At 47.3% G+C, this 16,737-nt stretch overlaps 1 protein-coding gene across 1 annotated transcript in view; it reads left to right on the top strand.

Annotated features, from left to right (window-relative positions):
- The window catches only part of LOC141113926 (uncharacterized), a 38,829-nt gene that overhangs the window by 1,022 nt on the left and 21,070 nt on the right, over positions 1 to 16,737 (top strand). Inside the window, exons 2-7 of the mRNA XM_073607274.1 lie at positions 599 to 979; positions 4,057 to 4,168; positions 7,012 to 7,176; positions 8,187 to 8,320; positions 11,806 to 11,926; positions 14,510 to 14,659. Coding sequence (XP_073463375.1) covers positions 608 to 979; positions 4,057 to 4,168; positions 7,012 to 7,176; positions 8,187 to 8,320; positions 11,806 to 11,926; positions 14,510 to 14,659 — 1,054 coding nt within the window. The 5' untranslated portion in view covers positions 599 to 607. The remainder of the gene's footprint in view (positions 1 to 598; positions 980 to 4,056; positions 4,169 to 7,011; positions 7,177 to 8,186; positions 8,321 to 11,805; positions 11,927 to 14,509; positions 14,660 to 16,737) is intronic.

Raw genomic sequence — 16,737 nt, 5'->3', positions numbered from 1 at the left:
ACACAGAAAGTAGTGACAGCCGCATGTTACGGCCCAGGCTCCTGAGAAAACAGCACGGGTGGCCGTTCCTTCAGAGCGCATGCGCCGATTACATCATCGGCACAGTAAACCGTGAATATCTCCTAAACGGCGCACGTTTAGGAGATATTTACAGTACTGATAGGTAAGCCTTATTCTAGGCTTACCTATAGGTACAAATGTTACAGGGAGGTTTACTTCCTCTTTAAGGGGTCTCCTTCTCATTTCCAGGGGGTCAGTACACCTGGAAGTGTGTGTGTGTGTGGGGGGGGGTCCCTGACCCCTTTGGCACTATTTAAGCGCATGCTATAACCATCCTTCACCCTGTTGAAGCCTACTACTCGCATTTTGACATCTTTTTACTACTACCCCAAAACGGTGTCGCGGGTCTTTTACAATTCTATAATACTGCAAAAAATTGCTGTGCGCCGCTGAAGTGTTCAGGTTTGGCTTGACGAAAAGGGGGCAGCCCTAGGTGGGGCTGTACTGTAGATAAATACACAGTATTGGGGGGGGTTGGTCAATGTTTACCGTTGCCGTGGTTTCTGTATCTCTTGTTGACATTGTTTCCTGTGGGCAGGTGGTGGTGATGGAGGAGCCCGGAGAAGGGGTCCCGGCCCAGGAGACGGAGGTCCTGTGCGTGACGGACCCCGACCGCAGTGAGGCCGAGCTGGCCTTCCAAGTCTATAAGATGCTGGACGGGAACGAGGCTTTCAGCAACGTGTCCGAGTACCACATGGTGCCGGTCCAGGCGGCCGACGGCTCCATCATCGGCGTCCAGGTGACGGGCGTACAGAGGGGGGAGGAAGGCAGCCCCAGTCTCCTGCCCACCCAGCTCATCGAGTTCCACAACGCGGGGGAAGCAGAGCAGCCCCAGGCCCAGCAACTGCTGCCAGAAGAGAGCGTGACCCCAGCCGACCCCCCAGCGGATGACCCCGCCGCTCAGGCCGGGGCTGTACAGGTAGGTTGGCTGCCTGCATAATACATCCATTTCATCACTGTCAGGGCTCATTCTCACTAGCAGTTAGGGAGGGGAGTGTAAAATCTTATGGTTGAGCCCCCCCCCCCCCCCAACCACTACCCCTTCTTTAGCCAGGGAGCGATCGGGAGCTTTAACTTACCGAGAGGCACCGAGAGGCCACATATTTGCATGCAGCCGACGCCAAGGGAGGTGCTGTGGGTGCGGTGCATTTTGAAAAGTCCCGCATGCTGCATCTTTGGGCAAAAACAAAACACACCTGCGACTTACGCTTTTGAGTCACCCATCCATTTTTCACAGGAGCAGGCCCCCAAAAATGCACCAGAAATGCAGGGGAAACGCAATTTTGGTACAGAGCATTGTGAAAGGGTCCCTAAAGTTACACCCAAGCATATAAAGTCACTGAATGAGAGCAATAATTCTACCACCAGACTTTGTAATGCTAAACTGATGACCTATAGGGGGCTTTTAAAGCATCCTCTATGGAAAATATAGGCTACTAAAGTTTGTCATCATATCACGGGCGCACACTCGTTTAAGGCTTGACATATTGGGTATCTATTTACTCAGTGCAACCTCATCTTATATATTTTACCAAAAAAAAATAGGGTAATTTACAGTGGTGGCCCATAATGCAGGGTGCAGGGGCGCCTTCACCCCATTCGGACGCATGGATTCCAGTGTTTTTTTGGCCAGAGGGGGAGCCAGTGAGCTTATCCGGCAGGTGCGATGTCCACTGGGACCCGACGATCGTTCCCCAAAGAGGCAGAATGGTGATCTGCCTATGTAAACAAAGCAGATCGCCGTTCTGACCGGGAGACCACAGTGATTTTGTGTTCCTGCTAAGCAGGAACACAAGGTCACTGTGTTCCCCAGTCAGTCCATCCCCCACACAGTTAGCAAGCACCCCCCCCTAGGAGCACACAAACCCTTTGATCGCCCCTGGTATAAACCCCTTCCCTGCCAGTGTCATTAGTACAGTGACGGTACATATTTTTTGCACTGATCACTGTAATAATGTCATTGGTTCCCAAAAAAGTGTCAGGTGTCCAATTTGTCCACTGCAGTGTCACAGTCCCGCTAAAAATCACTGATCGCCACCATTACTAGTAAAAAAAGCAATATGTAAAAATGCCATAAAAATATTCCATAGTTTGTAGACGCTATAACTTTTGTGCAAACCAATCAATATATACACTTATTGGGATTTTCTTTTACCATAAATATGTAGCAGAATATATATTGGCCTAAACTGATGAAGAAATTTCGATTTTTAAAAAAAAAAATGTATTGGATATGTTTTATAGCAGAAAGTAAAAAATATATTGTTTTTGTTTTTTTTTCAAAATTGTCGCTCTTTTTTTTGTTTTCAGCGCAAAAAAATAAATAAAATTTTCAGAGGTGATCAAATACCACCAAAAGAAAGCTCTATTTGAGGGGAAAAAAGACATACTTTTTTTTTGGGTACAACGTCGCACGACCGCACAGTTGTCAGTTAAAAATAAGGCAGTGCTGTATCGCAAAAAATGGCCTGGTCTTGAAGGGGGGTAAAACCTTGACGGGCTGAAGTGGTTAAAGCTTAACTCCAGGCATGATTATAAGCTATGCTTGGAAAGCCAGGGGATACTGTATCCACCATCCACGGGTGAAGGGTTGCGGGCTGTTTATGCCCATCCAAAGCGAAATGTGCGGTAAACAGAAAAAATGCCGCACTCCCAGGCAGACACCATGAAATATGAGTAAGGATCGGCTTCAGCCTATATGCCCCCGCCAAGAAACCTCACCCACTGATGCATTTCGCCCCGCCCACCCGGGGCTTAATCATAGGGTCTATGACTAATAGGGGTGCAACGGATCAAAAAACTCATGGATCGGATCAATCCTCGGATCAGAGTCACGTATCGGATCATTTTCGATCAGCAAAAAAAAAAAAAGACAAATCTTGTTACACCCACCGGAGTTTTAGATTTAAAAGCTATTTTCCACACAAAACGGAGCTTATATGCATAAATACAGTATTTGTAGATCGGACGGACTGTTTAGATGTTAAAAGCAGCAGCAAACCTGCTGACCTTAAATGGTTGCTAATGGGACAGAACACCTCTGTTTTTCACATTTAACATTAAATGTGACAATCAGAGGTGTTCTGTCACATTAGCAAATACTGTATTTATGCATATAAGCTCCGTTTTGTGTGGAAAATAGCTTTAAAATCTAAAACTCTGGTGGGTGTAACAAGATGTCCGCTTGCCCCCTTCTAACTCTATCATTACAGTACTGTGCAAGGGAGTGTGGGGTGTAGCAAGATGGCGGCGATGAAACGTCACTTCCTGATGATACAGCCGCCGCCGCCGGGTGTACCAAGATGGCCGCCGCTCCGGAGCTAGGCCGAAGCCTCGGCCTTTCCTATGGCCGAGGCCGCCGAGCGCTCCACGGATCGCGGGTGTGCCGATCCGCGGAGGTTGAACCGAACGGATCACGGATCAGTAACGATCCGTTGCACCCCTAATGACTAAGCCTTGAGGAATGGGGCGAAATGCGCCCGGGGAGGGGTGTGGTTTCTTGGCAGAGACCTGTAGTCTGAAGCCAATCCTTACTCATTTCATGGTGTCTGGCTGGGAGCGCGGCACTTTTTCTGTTTCCCTACAGGATCACCTTGTCAGGTTTCCAGAAGACAAACCTTCTCATTCCTGAGGAACTACAATGCTTGTCTGTTGTAACCTGTGAAGGTAATCCTGCACGGAGTAGAGTAAGGTACGGGAGGAAACAATCAGATCGGTGAGCGTCTGCTGAGGAATGATATGATTGAGGTGACTCTGGCAGGAGGAGGGATGGGGAGCAAAGTGCCGAAGGTGTGAAGTGCATGAACCTGCAGCAGCCTGGCACAACCCGGATGTTTGCTCTTCTGGAAACCGGTGAAGGCAATCCTACCTGGAGTTGGTCTTTTATCTGTAATGCCAGTCTGTAAGTGCGGAGATGGGTGGCTTCAAGCCTCCAGGTAACAAGAAGGTGCTACCCTATACTTTGATGCTTTAAAAGTTTCATTTCTTTCCCGATAGGAGTTGGATGGCCATGACAGTTCACAGATATCTGCTGCCGCTGTTGCACTGGAGGAAACTTCTGAACAGAACGAGCCAATTCCACAAGCGTCCGCAGACTTGGAGAAGCAAGGTATGGCTGTATTGTGCGGTGACCACAAAATCTGGATGAGGTTATATAGTTTGATTACTACATCTTCACTGTGTGCTCTCAAAGGGCCTGCAGAATAGAAACAATAACTGCCATGGTATTGGGGGTGTAGGCATGCCCCCATGGCCTCCCGCATGGCAGTGCAGGTCATTAGTGATCTATGGAGAGGCGGTCTTATTGTGCCATGACTAGAAGAAAAAAATCATCATTTGTGTTTAGTAGTTGATGCAGGTTTGGGGTGCCTTATAGCACTTGTCACACCTGCCGGGGTCTGTACTTACCTTCACTTCCTCACCTCTCCTATGGGGCTACCCCTCCATTATCATCATCAATTGGCAATAGCCAGTATTGTTAGCAGCTGCATACTTCATGGTAGTGGTCTCCAACCTGCAGCCCGTGGGCCAGATGCAACCCTTTGCATGCCTTTATCTGGCCCTTGGGGCTCTGTTCTTACCACTGATATGAGGCACTATTCCTCCCACTGACACCAACAATAGGGTGCTAATCCTCCCAATGACACCGACAATTCTGGCGCTATTCTTCCCACTGTCACCAACAATAGGGTGCTATTCTTCCCACTGTCACCAACAATAGGGTGCTATTCTTCCCACTGACACCAACAATAGGGTGTTATTCCTCCCGCTGACACCAAGAATGGTGCGCTATTCCTCCCGCTGACACCAACAATAGGGCGTTATTCCTCCCGCTGACACCAAGAATGGGGCGCTATTCCTCCCGCTGACACCAAGAATGGGGCGATATTCCTCCCGCTGACACCAAGAATGCGGTGCTATTCCTCCCACTGACACCAAGAATGGGGCGCTGTTCCCCCCACTGACACCAAGAATGGGGCGCTGTTCCCCCCACTGACACCAAGAATGGGGCGCTGTTCCCCCCACTGACACCAAGAATGGGGCGCTGTTCCCCCCACTGACACCAAGAATGGGGCGCTGTTCCCCCCACTGACACCAAGAATGGGGCGCTGTTCCTCCCAATGACACCAACAATAGGGCGCTATTCCTCACACTAACACCAACAATAGGGTGCTATTCCTCCTACTGCGGTTTAGTCTAACTGCTGGTGCAGTGCAGTGCACCTGTGGCTTAGATGCACTTTGCCATAGACTTCTATTATATCCTGCAGGTGTGGTGCGCTTTCTTCCATTGAATTCAGGCGTTTTGGTGCACTTTCAGAAAGCGCACCAAACCCGCATGTAATAACAGAAGTCTTTGGCTCAGTGCAGGTAACCCACAGGTGCACTGCGCTCCACCTGCGGATCAGTTTGAAAGCAGCCCAGTAACTACTGCAGAAGAGATGTGCCCATATATAAACTGTGATTTTAGAATTAAAAGTGACCTTTAATAATAATTTTCCATTCACGAATCTCCCTTGCTACAGGTTTTGCCAGCTGTTGCCGTCCCAGGCGGAGTACAGTTGGTATCACTTCGCCTGTGACAGGAGCCAGCCTATACAGGAAGCATTGGCTTATGCGGCTCTCCTCCCTCTACAGGTGTGCTTCCTCTAGCGCCAGCTCTATTCAGAACATTGCTCTGTGATGGCGGGTCGGGAACACGAGATCTAAGCTTGCCGACCCGCCTTCCTGGATCAGGAGGTCACGGGCCACATTAGATGAACATTCTATTACTAGATAGATCTCACTGCGCTTTTTTTGGTTGGACCCGCTTGTGTATCTTGTCACCAACTTGACCATTCACATGTACCAGGATGCAATTCCTTCCAATGCCATGCACCATCATTCAAAAAACAGTATCAGGGAAAAGGGTTAATTGCACAAAGCAGCCGACTTTATTAAACCATACAAAACCTTACAATTACACCCACATGTATATGTGCCTAAGGACCAGCACCAGGTATATAACAACGCTTATGGTTAAGATGGCTGCCGCCTCCCTGAGACCAGAAGCTGGCTTGCGCTCTGAGGATAGGATGTAATGTGTATTGGCTGGGTATTGTCTGTAATTGGATGTCTTCAGGAAGGTTACTGCCGTTGTTAGGCCTCATGTACACGAGTGTATGTATCCGTGCCCTGTGTGATGAGTTTACGCGCAGGGGGATGCATCCCCGTGGGGCAGTCCCATTAAAGCCGGTTGGACGAACACAGCCACTGCTTCCAATGAGACATCCGTGTAGGTGAGGGTGCACGGCCCAAAATGCACCCTGGTTTCGTTCGGGGCCGTGCACTCTCACCAATGTCACATTGGGATCAGCAGCTGTGTCACTGCATCCACTGCTTTCCAGTTGACTTTAATGGGGCTGTCCGCATGGGAATGCATGGAACATCTGCGCACCCCCATGCATGTAAACGTAGCCCTCACACGGAGCACGGATGCGTACACCCTATGTGAACAAGCCCTTCATGTAAATGTTATTACCAGGGTGGATTTGATTTAAATCCTGATTTAAACCACTAGTAAAAAGGCTTGATTTAAATCATAATTTTTAAAGAGCAACTGTCATTTTCTAGCAAAAAAAAAAAAAACAGATTTTAACTTGTAAACACCGAGTCTGAAAAGTAGGCCTGGTCCTTAAGGGGTTAAAGAGCAACTTTCATCTCTGTCCTGCTGCGGATCCTCCTCTGACCCGCTGTTGACTCGCCGACAGTTCAATGGGACTGCTGGTGGTGCGGCGGTGAGGGACGTGGCGGCAGCAGGTGAGTGGGTGCCCGCCAACAATGAAGCTTTTTCAGAATTTTATGCAAGAAGATACTTCTCCATTTTCTGATGCACAGAAGAAGAATATTTCGTTAGTGAATGTTTTATCTCCTGTCCGGTGTTTTTATTTAACTTCCGTAGTTCTCTTTCCAGAAGTGAAGACTCTCTACCGGTGCGGTCAGTGCCAATTCAGCTCCTTAATGATGTCGGTTATGAGGCGCCACCTGCGCAGACATTCCAACAAACACAAGTGCCACGTTTGCGAGAAGACGTTTTCCAGCGCCAGAGAACTGAAGCTCCATGTCAGTACTCACACGGGTAAGAAAAGGGAAACCATTCTCTCCGAAAACCGTTTTGTGTTTTGAATTATCAGAACAATTGAGGTTGATTTAGTAAAACTGGAGCACTCCGAATCTGGTGCAGCTCTGTATAGAAACCAATCAGCTTCCAGTTTTTTTTTTTTTTGTTATTTGAACAAGCTGATTGGCTACCATGCACAGCTGCACCAGATTCTGTGTGCTTCAGTTTCAGTTAGAGATCCCCCCGAAATTTCGGCCGCCAAAATGTTTCGGCCGAAAATGGTGTTATCGCCATTCTGCCCATAAGAGAAAAAGGTGCTGATAATGGCACAGATAATTCACACGGTTTTGCTGCGAATTCACGTGCGATTGTGCAGCAATTTATCCACGAATTTGCACTTGATTTTGCACCGAGTTTACTGTGCTCATGGTGTATTTTTCATAGGTCATGTGACAAAAACCGCATCAAAAAACGTAACACGGGTGCATTCTTGCTGCGTTTTTCAATGCATTTGAACTGGGAGGCGCGTTTTTTTTTTTTTTTTTTTTTTTACTGACCAAAAATGCAGCGAACAGCATTTTTAACACCACAATGAAAGCCCAACCGACCAGTGTGCAGACATACCAAGAATTTAAAGGGATACATTTTTCTTGAGCTTTTCTTGCGCTAAAGGTGCCAATAATGGGCGAAGATAAATGTATATTCATTCAAAAGTTAAATATAATTCAATTATATATACAAATATAAATATTTTTTAATTTCATTTTTGGTTTCTGTTTTTGGCCAAGTGCCTCCCTGCATTTTTGGTTTCGGCACCAAAATTTCTATTCGGTGCACCTCTAGTATATCCCCCCATGTGAATATTATCTAGTCAGATGCACCCTGTGTGTTTCAGGGGATTTTAGAAAATGCTTGCTCGGTGCTCTGCCTTCACTGTGGGCTTGCTGGTCGCCCGCCATAAGGATTGACATTGGGTAAATTCTTGTATGGGCAGTTTTGATGGTAATACAATGTTGTGTATGTTGCAGGGGTCCGCCCGCACAAATGTAACAACTGTGACATGGCTTACAGAACGGCGTCCGACCTCTTACGCCACATCAGATCCATACATACACTTGACAAACCCTTCAAGTGCTGCTACTGCGATTATTCAAGTGTGGAGGTATGACATGTCCTTTGTATGTAGAATACAATATATATCAGTCATCTGCTATTACCCCACCCCACAGAGCTTCCCTTACCTTAGATGCCACTCAGCTTGTTATTTATTGAGGACTTTGCTACCTGTTGACTGAGGAAGTCTTCCCAAAAATTGCTGACAATCTAAGCACACTTCATACACTTCTTGTATACTCCTAATCGTTATCTGGTGGCATGGTGCTGTGTGATTTAGTAACAGTGCTGTGGTCTACTATGTTAATGTGAGCCTGAACATGTAAAGTAAAGACTTGTTGTTATAGTGAACACTTAGAAATGTAAATTCTGCCTGAACGGTACCCTGAAAAATCAAAATTTTTGTCTAATTTCTATTGAGAACTAGTAGAGCACTTCTTGTGCCTAGGCACTCCTGTTCTGTACTCTCATAGCTGTGTGTGTGCAGTGTTAGATAATCTAGGGCACATGCATCAAACACAAGGCCCACTGGCCGAATCCGACCCTCTAGGCCATTTCATGTGGCCGTCGCACCTCTCCTGCAACAGTGGCACTTCCCCTTGTCTCTGCCCCCGCCCCAGTCTCTGCAGTTGGCAGCAGAGAGGACGACAGAACTCCTTTGACGGATCCTGTTCCTCTCTGTGCAGCCGCAGCACCCCCTCATCGCCGCCTCTCCTGGTCTCAGCATTCAGCAGACTCTGACAGCTGACTCCCTTACTTCTCTGGTACTCCTCCAGATCTTGCACTTTCTGCTTTCCCGCTCTGCCCCCAGTTTCTTCCTGGCAGCACTGTGATATGTAGAGGGGGACACTTAACTTCTGATGGTGGGGGGCTCTTGACATCTTTTGTAAGGAGCGGGGTGGGGTGCTCTGGACATCTAGTCTTACAGATATAACTGGCCCTTTGAGCACAACCATAATGCTGATGCGGCCCACAATGAAATTGAAACCCCTAATCTAGGGCACTGCTGCCTCTGACTCCTAGTCTCACCAGATTTGGAGTGAAATTTGGTGATGTCATTACCATGCTGGACAGGAAGCTGTACCTGAGGATCTGCAGTGCAAGGATCTCCTTGCTTCCAAGCCTAATAGTCTCAAGAGATGTGGATTGAGATTTGGCAATGTCATTACTGTCCTGCTCACAGTTCTCCTTGCTGAAGAGGATGCTGTACCTGAGGACCTGCAGTGCAAGGATCTCCCTGCTTCCAAGGCTGGTGGTCTCAGGAGCTTTGGTGATGTCACTACTGTACTGGTCATTGTTCTCCTTGCTGGAGAGGATGCTGTACCAGTGGACCTGCAGTGCAAGGATCTCCCTGCTTCTAAGCCTAGTAGTCTCAAGAGATGTGGAGTGAGATTTGGCAATGTCATTATTGTCCTGCTCACAGTTGTCCTCGCTGGAGAGGATGCTGTACCTGGGGACCTGCAGTGCATGCATATCCCTGCTTTCAAGGCTGGTGGGCTCAGGAGATTTGGTGATGTCACTACTGTGCTGGTCATTGTTCTCCTTGCTGGAGAGGATGCTGTACCTGTAGACCTGTAGTGCAAGGATCTCCCTGCTTCCAAGGCTGGTGGTCTCACGCTTTTGATTCACCTGATCTGTGCTTCTCCCGAATCCGCTACTGCTGCTGCATTATTATTCCCCCTCCAGTCAAAAGAAGAGGGTGGTATAACGCTGGCCTGAGCAAGCAAAGCCCTGCTTCTACCAAGATGTTTGTCTCCACACAGAGACACTTGCAGAACAAGGCGTAGTAGGTCAGAAATTGCCTGGAGGCAATACTGGTGCCTAGCTCATTACTGCGTGCTTACTATCCACCTAACGACTGTCCTATTGTAGCTCTACTGCTACAAGGCAGCCGCTCTGCGAAGAATCACGTGTATATATACACGTGATTTTACTCTTCCGGGTAGGGGTTGCGTGTGCTTCTGCTGTGATTAGTCACAGCAGAAGCCGATCAGCAGGTGCCGGCCAATGGCTGTCTGCCGACACCCACTGATTGGCGAAGAGATACACAGGACGGAGCTCTGCCTATGTAAAGAATGCAGAGCTGTTGTCAGAGAGGTGCAAGGGTTTTTTTTTTCGTTTTGTTTTTGTCTTTTTGTTGTAAATTGGAAAATTTTAATAAAAATTACTTGAAAAAAAAAATGTAGAGCTCCATCCTGTCAGAGGGGATGTGCTGGATTTTGTTTCTCTGCAAAGCACATCCCTCAGTGAAAGGACCTCACAAAGTACACAGAAACACAGGCTAGGAACACCGTTAACCATTTGATCGCACCTGATGTTAACCCCTTCCCAGCCAGTGTCATTAGTACAGTGACAGTGCATATTTTAAAGTGGAGGTCCGCCCCAAAAAAATAAAAACCAGCAGCTACACACACGGCAGCTGCTGGCTTTTAATAATAGGACACTTACCTGTCCTGGAGTCCAGCGATGTTGGCACCGCAGCTGATGTTTCCATCAGCTGTCGGGTGCTGCCACCGCCATTGCGGGTGAGGGCTTCACGCAGGGAACCCTACTACGCATGCGCGAGGCTCCGCTCCTCTCTCCTACTGGCCCGGCGACAGGGAGAGGAGGGAGGAGGAGGGAGCCCCAGCCGCGACGTCAATATCCGCGGCTGTGGCTCCCGGAAGTGGGAAAGGATACCTGTCAAAGACAGGTAGGTATCCTGTCCCCCCTCCCCCCGAAAGGTGCCAATTGTGGCACCGGAGAGGGGGGGGGGATCAGATGAGAGGAAGTTCTTTTGTTATTTAAAAAAAATAACTAAAAGTCAGCAGCTACAAATACTGTAGCTGCTGACTTCTAATATTGGGGCTCTTACCTGTCCAGGGAGCCTGCGGTGTCGGCACCCCAGCCAATCTTCGGATCGACTCCCGGGTGCTGCCGCCGCCATTCCTGGTAAGGGAACCAGGCAGTGAAGCCTTCTGGCTCCACTGCTGGTCCCCTACTGCGCATGCGCAAAGCACGCTGTGCTTTCTAATTGGCCTGGCAGCGGGGAAGGAGGAGGGGGGCCGAACTTCCGGGAGATGGGGGCCACGTCATTTTCCTTCATTTTTGCCTTTAAACTTTACTGTCTTTCAAATGTCATCTCAATTTATTATGAAACCTTTTTACAAATTTGTAATCATTAAGGCTCCATTCACACTTGTGCGACTTTTCATGCAACTTTGGACATCAAAGTCGCATGACAAGTACATGTTCCCCATGTTTTCCAATGTTAACCATTCGTATTTGCAGCGACTTCAAAGTAGTGCACACACTACTTTGGTCTGACTTTCAGGCAACTTGAGGGTCATAGACTTCAATGTTAATCCTCAAAAGGTACATGAAAGTCGTACCTGAATGTTTTACATGCAACCGTTGTCCAGGCGTATCCAAGTTGCAGCCATCCAAAGTTGCACTCCAAAGTCATACAAGTGTGAATGGAGCCTATGGAACGTTTGTCTCTTGCTTACTATACGATACTTTTCTTCTCTTGTTGACTTGTTCTCTTGCCTTTAGGCAAATAGGATGAAGATTCACATCCGATCTCACACCGGGGAGCGGCCGTTTGCATGTAGTGAGTGCGCTTTTGCGACCACAGACGCTTTCAAACTGCGAAGGCACCTGAGAACACATACAGGTCTGTGAGTGTCGGGGAAGGTGGAGGTTTTTCATCCATCATCATAAGCAGATTTGATGTGTGGACCTGTGTTCTAGATCAGAGCTACACGAGACTGGCAATTTAGATTAATGGCCTCCAAACTGCATCCCTTTGCTTGCTTTTGTCCGGCCTTTGGGACAATAGTTCCCCCCCCAATGTTGCTGACATAGTTCCTGTAACTGACACTAATGATAGGGCACTATTCCTCCCACTAACACCAATGATGGGACACTATTCCTCCCACTAACACCAATGATGGGACACTATTCCTCCCACTAACACCAATGATGGGGCGCTATTCCTCTCTTTGACACCAATGATGGGGCGCTATTCCTCCCATTGACACCAGTGATGGGACGCTATTCCTCCCATTGACACCAGTGATGGGACGCTATTCCTCCCATTGACACCAGTGATGGAACGCTATTCCTCCCATTGACACCAGTGATGGGACGCTATTCCTCCCATTGACACCAGTGATGGGACGCTATTCCTCCCATTGACACCAGTGATGGGACGCTATTCCTCCCATTGACACCAGTGATGGGACGCTATTGCTCCCATTGACACCAGTGATGGGACGCTATTGCTCCCATTGACACCAGTGATGGGACGCTATTGCTCCCATTGACACCAGTGATGGGACGCTATTGCTCCCATTGACACCAGTGATGGGACGCTATTGCTCCCATTGACACCAGTGATGGGACGCTATCTAATATCAATCATGGAGCATTGTTTACTCCCACTGACGCCAGGACATTTTCTGCTCCCACTGGCCACAGTCAGGCCCCACTAAAGTCTGAAGGACAGTAAACTGGCCCTTTGAGCTATGACTAAGCACCCCATAGTGGTGTCAAAGCTTTTCATTGATCCTGTTCCTCTGATGTCTTTGTACCAGAATAATTTTTAAACCGTCTATAAAGGTGTTAACAGAGTGCGGCCGTCCAGCCTTTTCTTCGATTCAAACTGGCCCTTTGTTTAGAAAGTTTGGAGACCCCTGGTTTAGATCAATGATTTTCAATCTTAGTAAGACCACGGTCTGGAAAATTCTATCAAAGCTTTCCATGCCCCAACAACAACAAAAATAGAAGATTTTTTTTTATTTTAATATATGTAAATGCTAAATATATAGGTCAATAGGGGGAAGAACCTTCTAGCTCGGGGGTCTCCAAAATTTCTAAACAAAAGGACCAGTTTACTTTTTTTTTCCAGAATATAGGGGGCAAGTGGAGGGTGGACAATATCCTCTTCAGTGGGAGTAAACAATGTGCCATCATTGGTGTCCGTCGAAAGAATAGTGCCCCATCATTGGTGTCAGTGGAAGGAATAGTGCCCCATCATTGGTGTCAGTGAACAGAATAGTGCCTGATCGTTGGTGTCAGTAGGAGGAGTAGTGCCTCGTTGTTGGGATTAGTGCTCCATGATTGGTGTCAGTGGACAGAATAGTGTCCCATCCTTGATGTCAGTGGCAGGAATAGTGCCCCATCATTGGTGTCAGTGGGAGGAATAGTGCCCCATCATTGGTGTAAGTGGGAGGAATAGTGTCCAATCGTTGGTGTCAGTAGGAGGAATAGTGCCTCATCCTTGGTGTCGGTGAAAGGAATAGTGTCTCATCGTTGGTATCAGTGGAAGGAATAGTGCCCCATCATTGGTGTCAGTGGGAGGAATAGTGCCCCATCACTGGTGTCAGTGGGAGGAATAGTGCCCCATCACTGGTGTCAGTGGGAGGAATAATGCATTGTATCAGTGGGGGGGAATAGTGCGACAAGGACCGGATAAAGGCATGCAAAGGGCCACAGTGTGGAGACTGTTCTAGCTTAACTGGTCAGTAGGGGGAAAAGCTGCCATGACGCTGGCATCAGAATGAAGAAAAATATAGGAGATTTTGAAGTATACAAAGGTCTCCGGATGGGGCTGGAAGGCTTTGGATGGTGTAGAGCAGTGGTTGTCAACTTTCAAGGCAAAGGGACCCTCAAATGCAGGCCCCAATGTCTCCGAAGGGCCGCCTATAGTATTTATTACGTGTCGTGCTACTGAAATCTGTCACAGATGGAAGACTTGTTAGAAGAAATGGTCGGAGATCATTCTGCAGGAGTGGTTGGAGACTGAAGTCATGCTATAGGAGACAGTCAGAGACTGGGGACAAGTTGCATGAAACCACTGGACTTTACTACCATTAAGGGCCCCTTTACAAATCAATACTCCCTCTACTGACTGACTGGGGGGGGGGGGTAGTAGTTTATGCAGCTTAGTGGTTTTTCAGTTCTCGTTTGTAAATTTAAGGGCAGTGTGGCAAAGGTGCCCACTATGCTTTTAATACCCTAGCGGTTGTGGTATCATACTTTGCTCCCAATGGGCGTTTACTGTTCTTTTATGACCTCCAACAACCAATTAAAATAAATATATTTATGTCCATCGTTTTTTGTTTTTTTTTGTTTTGTTTTCTTTTGCCCATCATTTGCTGTTCAAAGGATACTCTGGCCAATTGTTCTTCTAGGTCCTTAGGTCAGTTACTTTCCTTAGTGCCTCTGTTTGATTTAACCCTTTCTCGTTGTTCAGGTGAGAAGCCTTATACGTGCCATGTGTGCGGGGCCCAGTTCACGCAGAACGCCAGCCTGAAGATGCACATCTTAAGAAAACATACTGAGAACGTGCAGAAGGAGCAATGTATCATCTGTAATGCAGTACTGTTTGGGAAGAATGACGTAAGTAAGTACTTTTACTCGCCCTGTGTGCAGCAATGCTTTCTAGGAAAAGGAGAATTCTGCCTTATACCATGGTGGTGTTGTCAAGCAGTGCATGAGTCCCAGAACCGTAACCCAGACATAAGTTAACTGCATGACTATTAGAAGATAATGAGCACCTGCAGTTTAAATATACAGTGGATATAGAAAATAATCACCCCCCTTTAAAATAGTCAAATTTAATTTTATTATTTTATTTTTTATTGTATTTATTATTCACAGACTGAAATGAATACCGACACAGTTTTTGTTTTATCCAGCTGTACTTGCGCAGTGCAACTTATAACATCCAACTGAAAGAATTAACACCGACATGTCAGAAAAAAGTAAGAAAAAAATTAAAAACGCAATCACTGAGTTGGAAAAAGGATCACCCCCTTGTGTCAGAATTTTGTTGAACCACTTTTTGCTTTAATTCCAGCCTTTAGTCTGTTGGGATTTGTCTCTACTAACTTTGCACATCTGGACTTTGCTATATTTGCCCACCCTTCTTTGTAGAACTGCTCAAGTTCAGTTAAATTTGATAGTGAACGTTTGTGGACTGCAGTCTTCAAGTCATTCCACAGATTTTCAATGGGGTTTAAGTCTGGGCTCTAGATAGCCACTTCAACCCAGGAAGGTTTTACCCCCTTAAAGCAGAGTTCCACCCAAAAATGGAACTTCCGCTTTTCCGTGTTCCTTCCACCTCCGGTGTCACATTTGGGACCTTTCAGGGGGGAAGGGGTTTAGCAGATGCCTGTCTAATACAGGTATTTTGCTCCCACTTCCGGCCATAGTTATCAGAGCCACCCGCGGGTATCTACGCCATTTCCCATCCACCCATCCCCCCCCCCCCCCCCCCTGCTGTATTCTGGGAGACACATGGGTCCCAGAAAACAGCAGGGACCAGTGCGCGTGCGCAGTAGGGGACCAGGAAGTGAAGCCGCAAGGCTTCACTTCCTGATTCCCTTACCGAGGATGGCGGCGGCAGCAGCACCTGACAGCCGAAGGATAGATCGGCTTCGGGTGCAGACATCGCGGGTGCCCTGGACAGGTAAGTGTCCATATTTTAAAAGTCAGCAGCTGCAGTATTTGTAGCTGCTGACTTTAAAAAAAAAAAAAAAAAAAAAACACGGCGGAACTTCGCTTTAATGACCAGAGCATTTTTTACGATACGGCACTCGATCGCTTTAACTGACAGTTGCGCTGTCGTGCGACGCTGTACCCAAACAAAATTGACGTACTTTTTTTTCCCCACAAATAGAGCTTTCTTTTGGTGGTATTTGATCACCTCTGCGGTTTTTATTTTGTGTGCCATAAACAAAAGAAGAGTGACAATTTAAAAAAAAACACTATATTTTACTTTTTGCTATAATATCCCAAATTTAAAAAAAAAAAAAAAAAATGTTTTTTTTCCTTAGTTTGGGCCGATTAGTATTCTTCTGGTTAAAAAATCGCAATAAGCGAATATTGATTGGTTTACGCAAAAGTTATAGCGTCTACAAAATAGGGGATAGTTTTATGGCATTTTTATAGTAATGGTGAGCAGCGATTTTTATCAGGACTGAGATATTGCGTGGACAGATCGGACACTTTTGACACATTTTTGGGACCAGTGACAATAATACAGCGATCAGTGCTATAAAAATGCACTGATTACTGTATAAATGTCACTGCCAGGGAAGGGGTTAACACTAGGGGGCGATTAAGGGGCTAACTGTGTTCCCTAGGTGTGTTCTAACTGTGGGGGGGATGGGACTGACTAGGAGGAGAGGGAGACCGGTGTTCATAGTTAGTATGAACACACGATCTGTCTCCTCTCCCCTGAGAGAACCGGGATCTGTGTGTTTACACACACACAGATCCTGGTTCTTGCTCTGTCACGATCAACCGCGGGTGCCCGGCGGGTCATCGCGCCTGCCAGGCACTTGCATCGGCTCCGGTGGGGCGTGCGCCCCCTAGTGGTCAAAAGGCAAACCGACGTAAGGTAACGTCGTTTCGCCCACCCGTGCCATTCTGCCGCAGCAACACTGCGGCAGCTGATCGGGAACCGGCTAGGCCATG

The sequence above is a fragment of the Aquarana catesbeiana genome, linkage group LG12, assembly GCF_042186555.1.
Source record: "Aquarana catesbeiana isolate 2022-GZ linkage group LG12, ASM4218655v1, whole genome shotgun sequence".
Lineage (NCBI taxonomy): Eukaryota > Metazoa > Chordata > Amphibia > Anura > Ranidae > Aquarana > Aquarana catesbeiana.
This window is presented reverse-complemented; position numbering and strand designations above follow the sequence as displayed.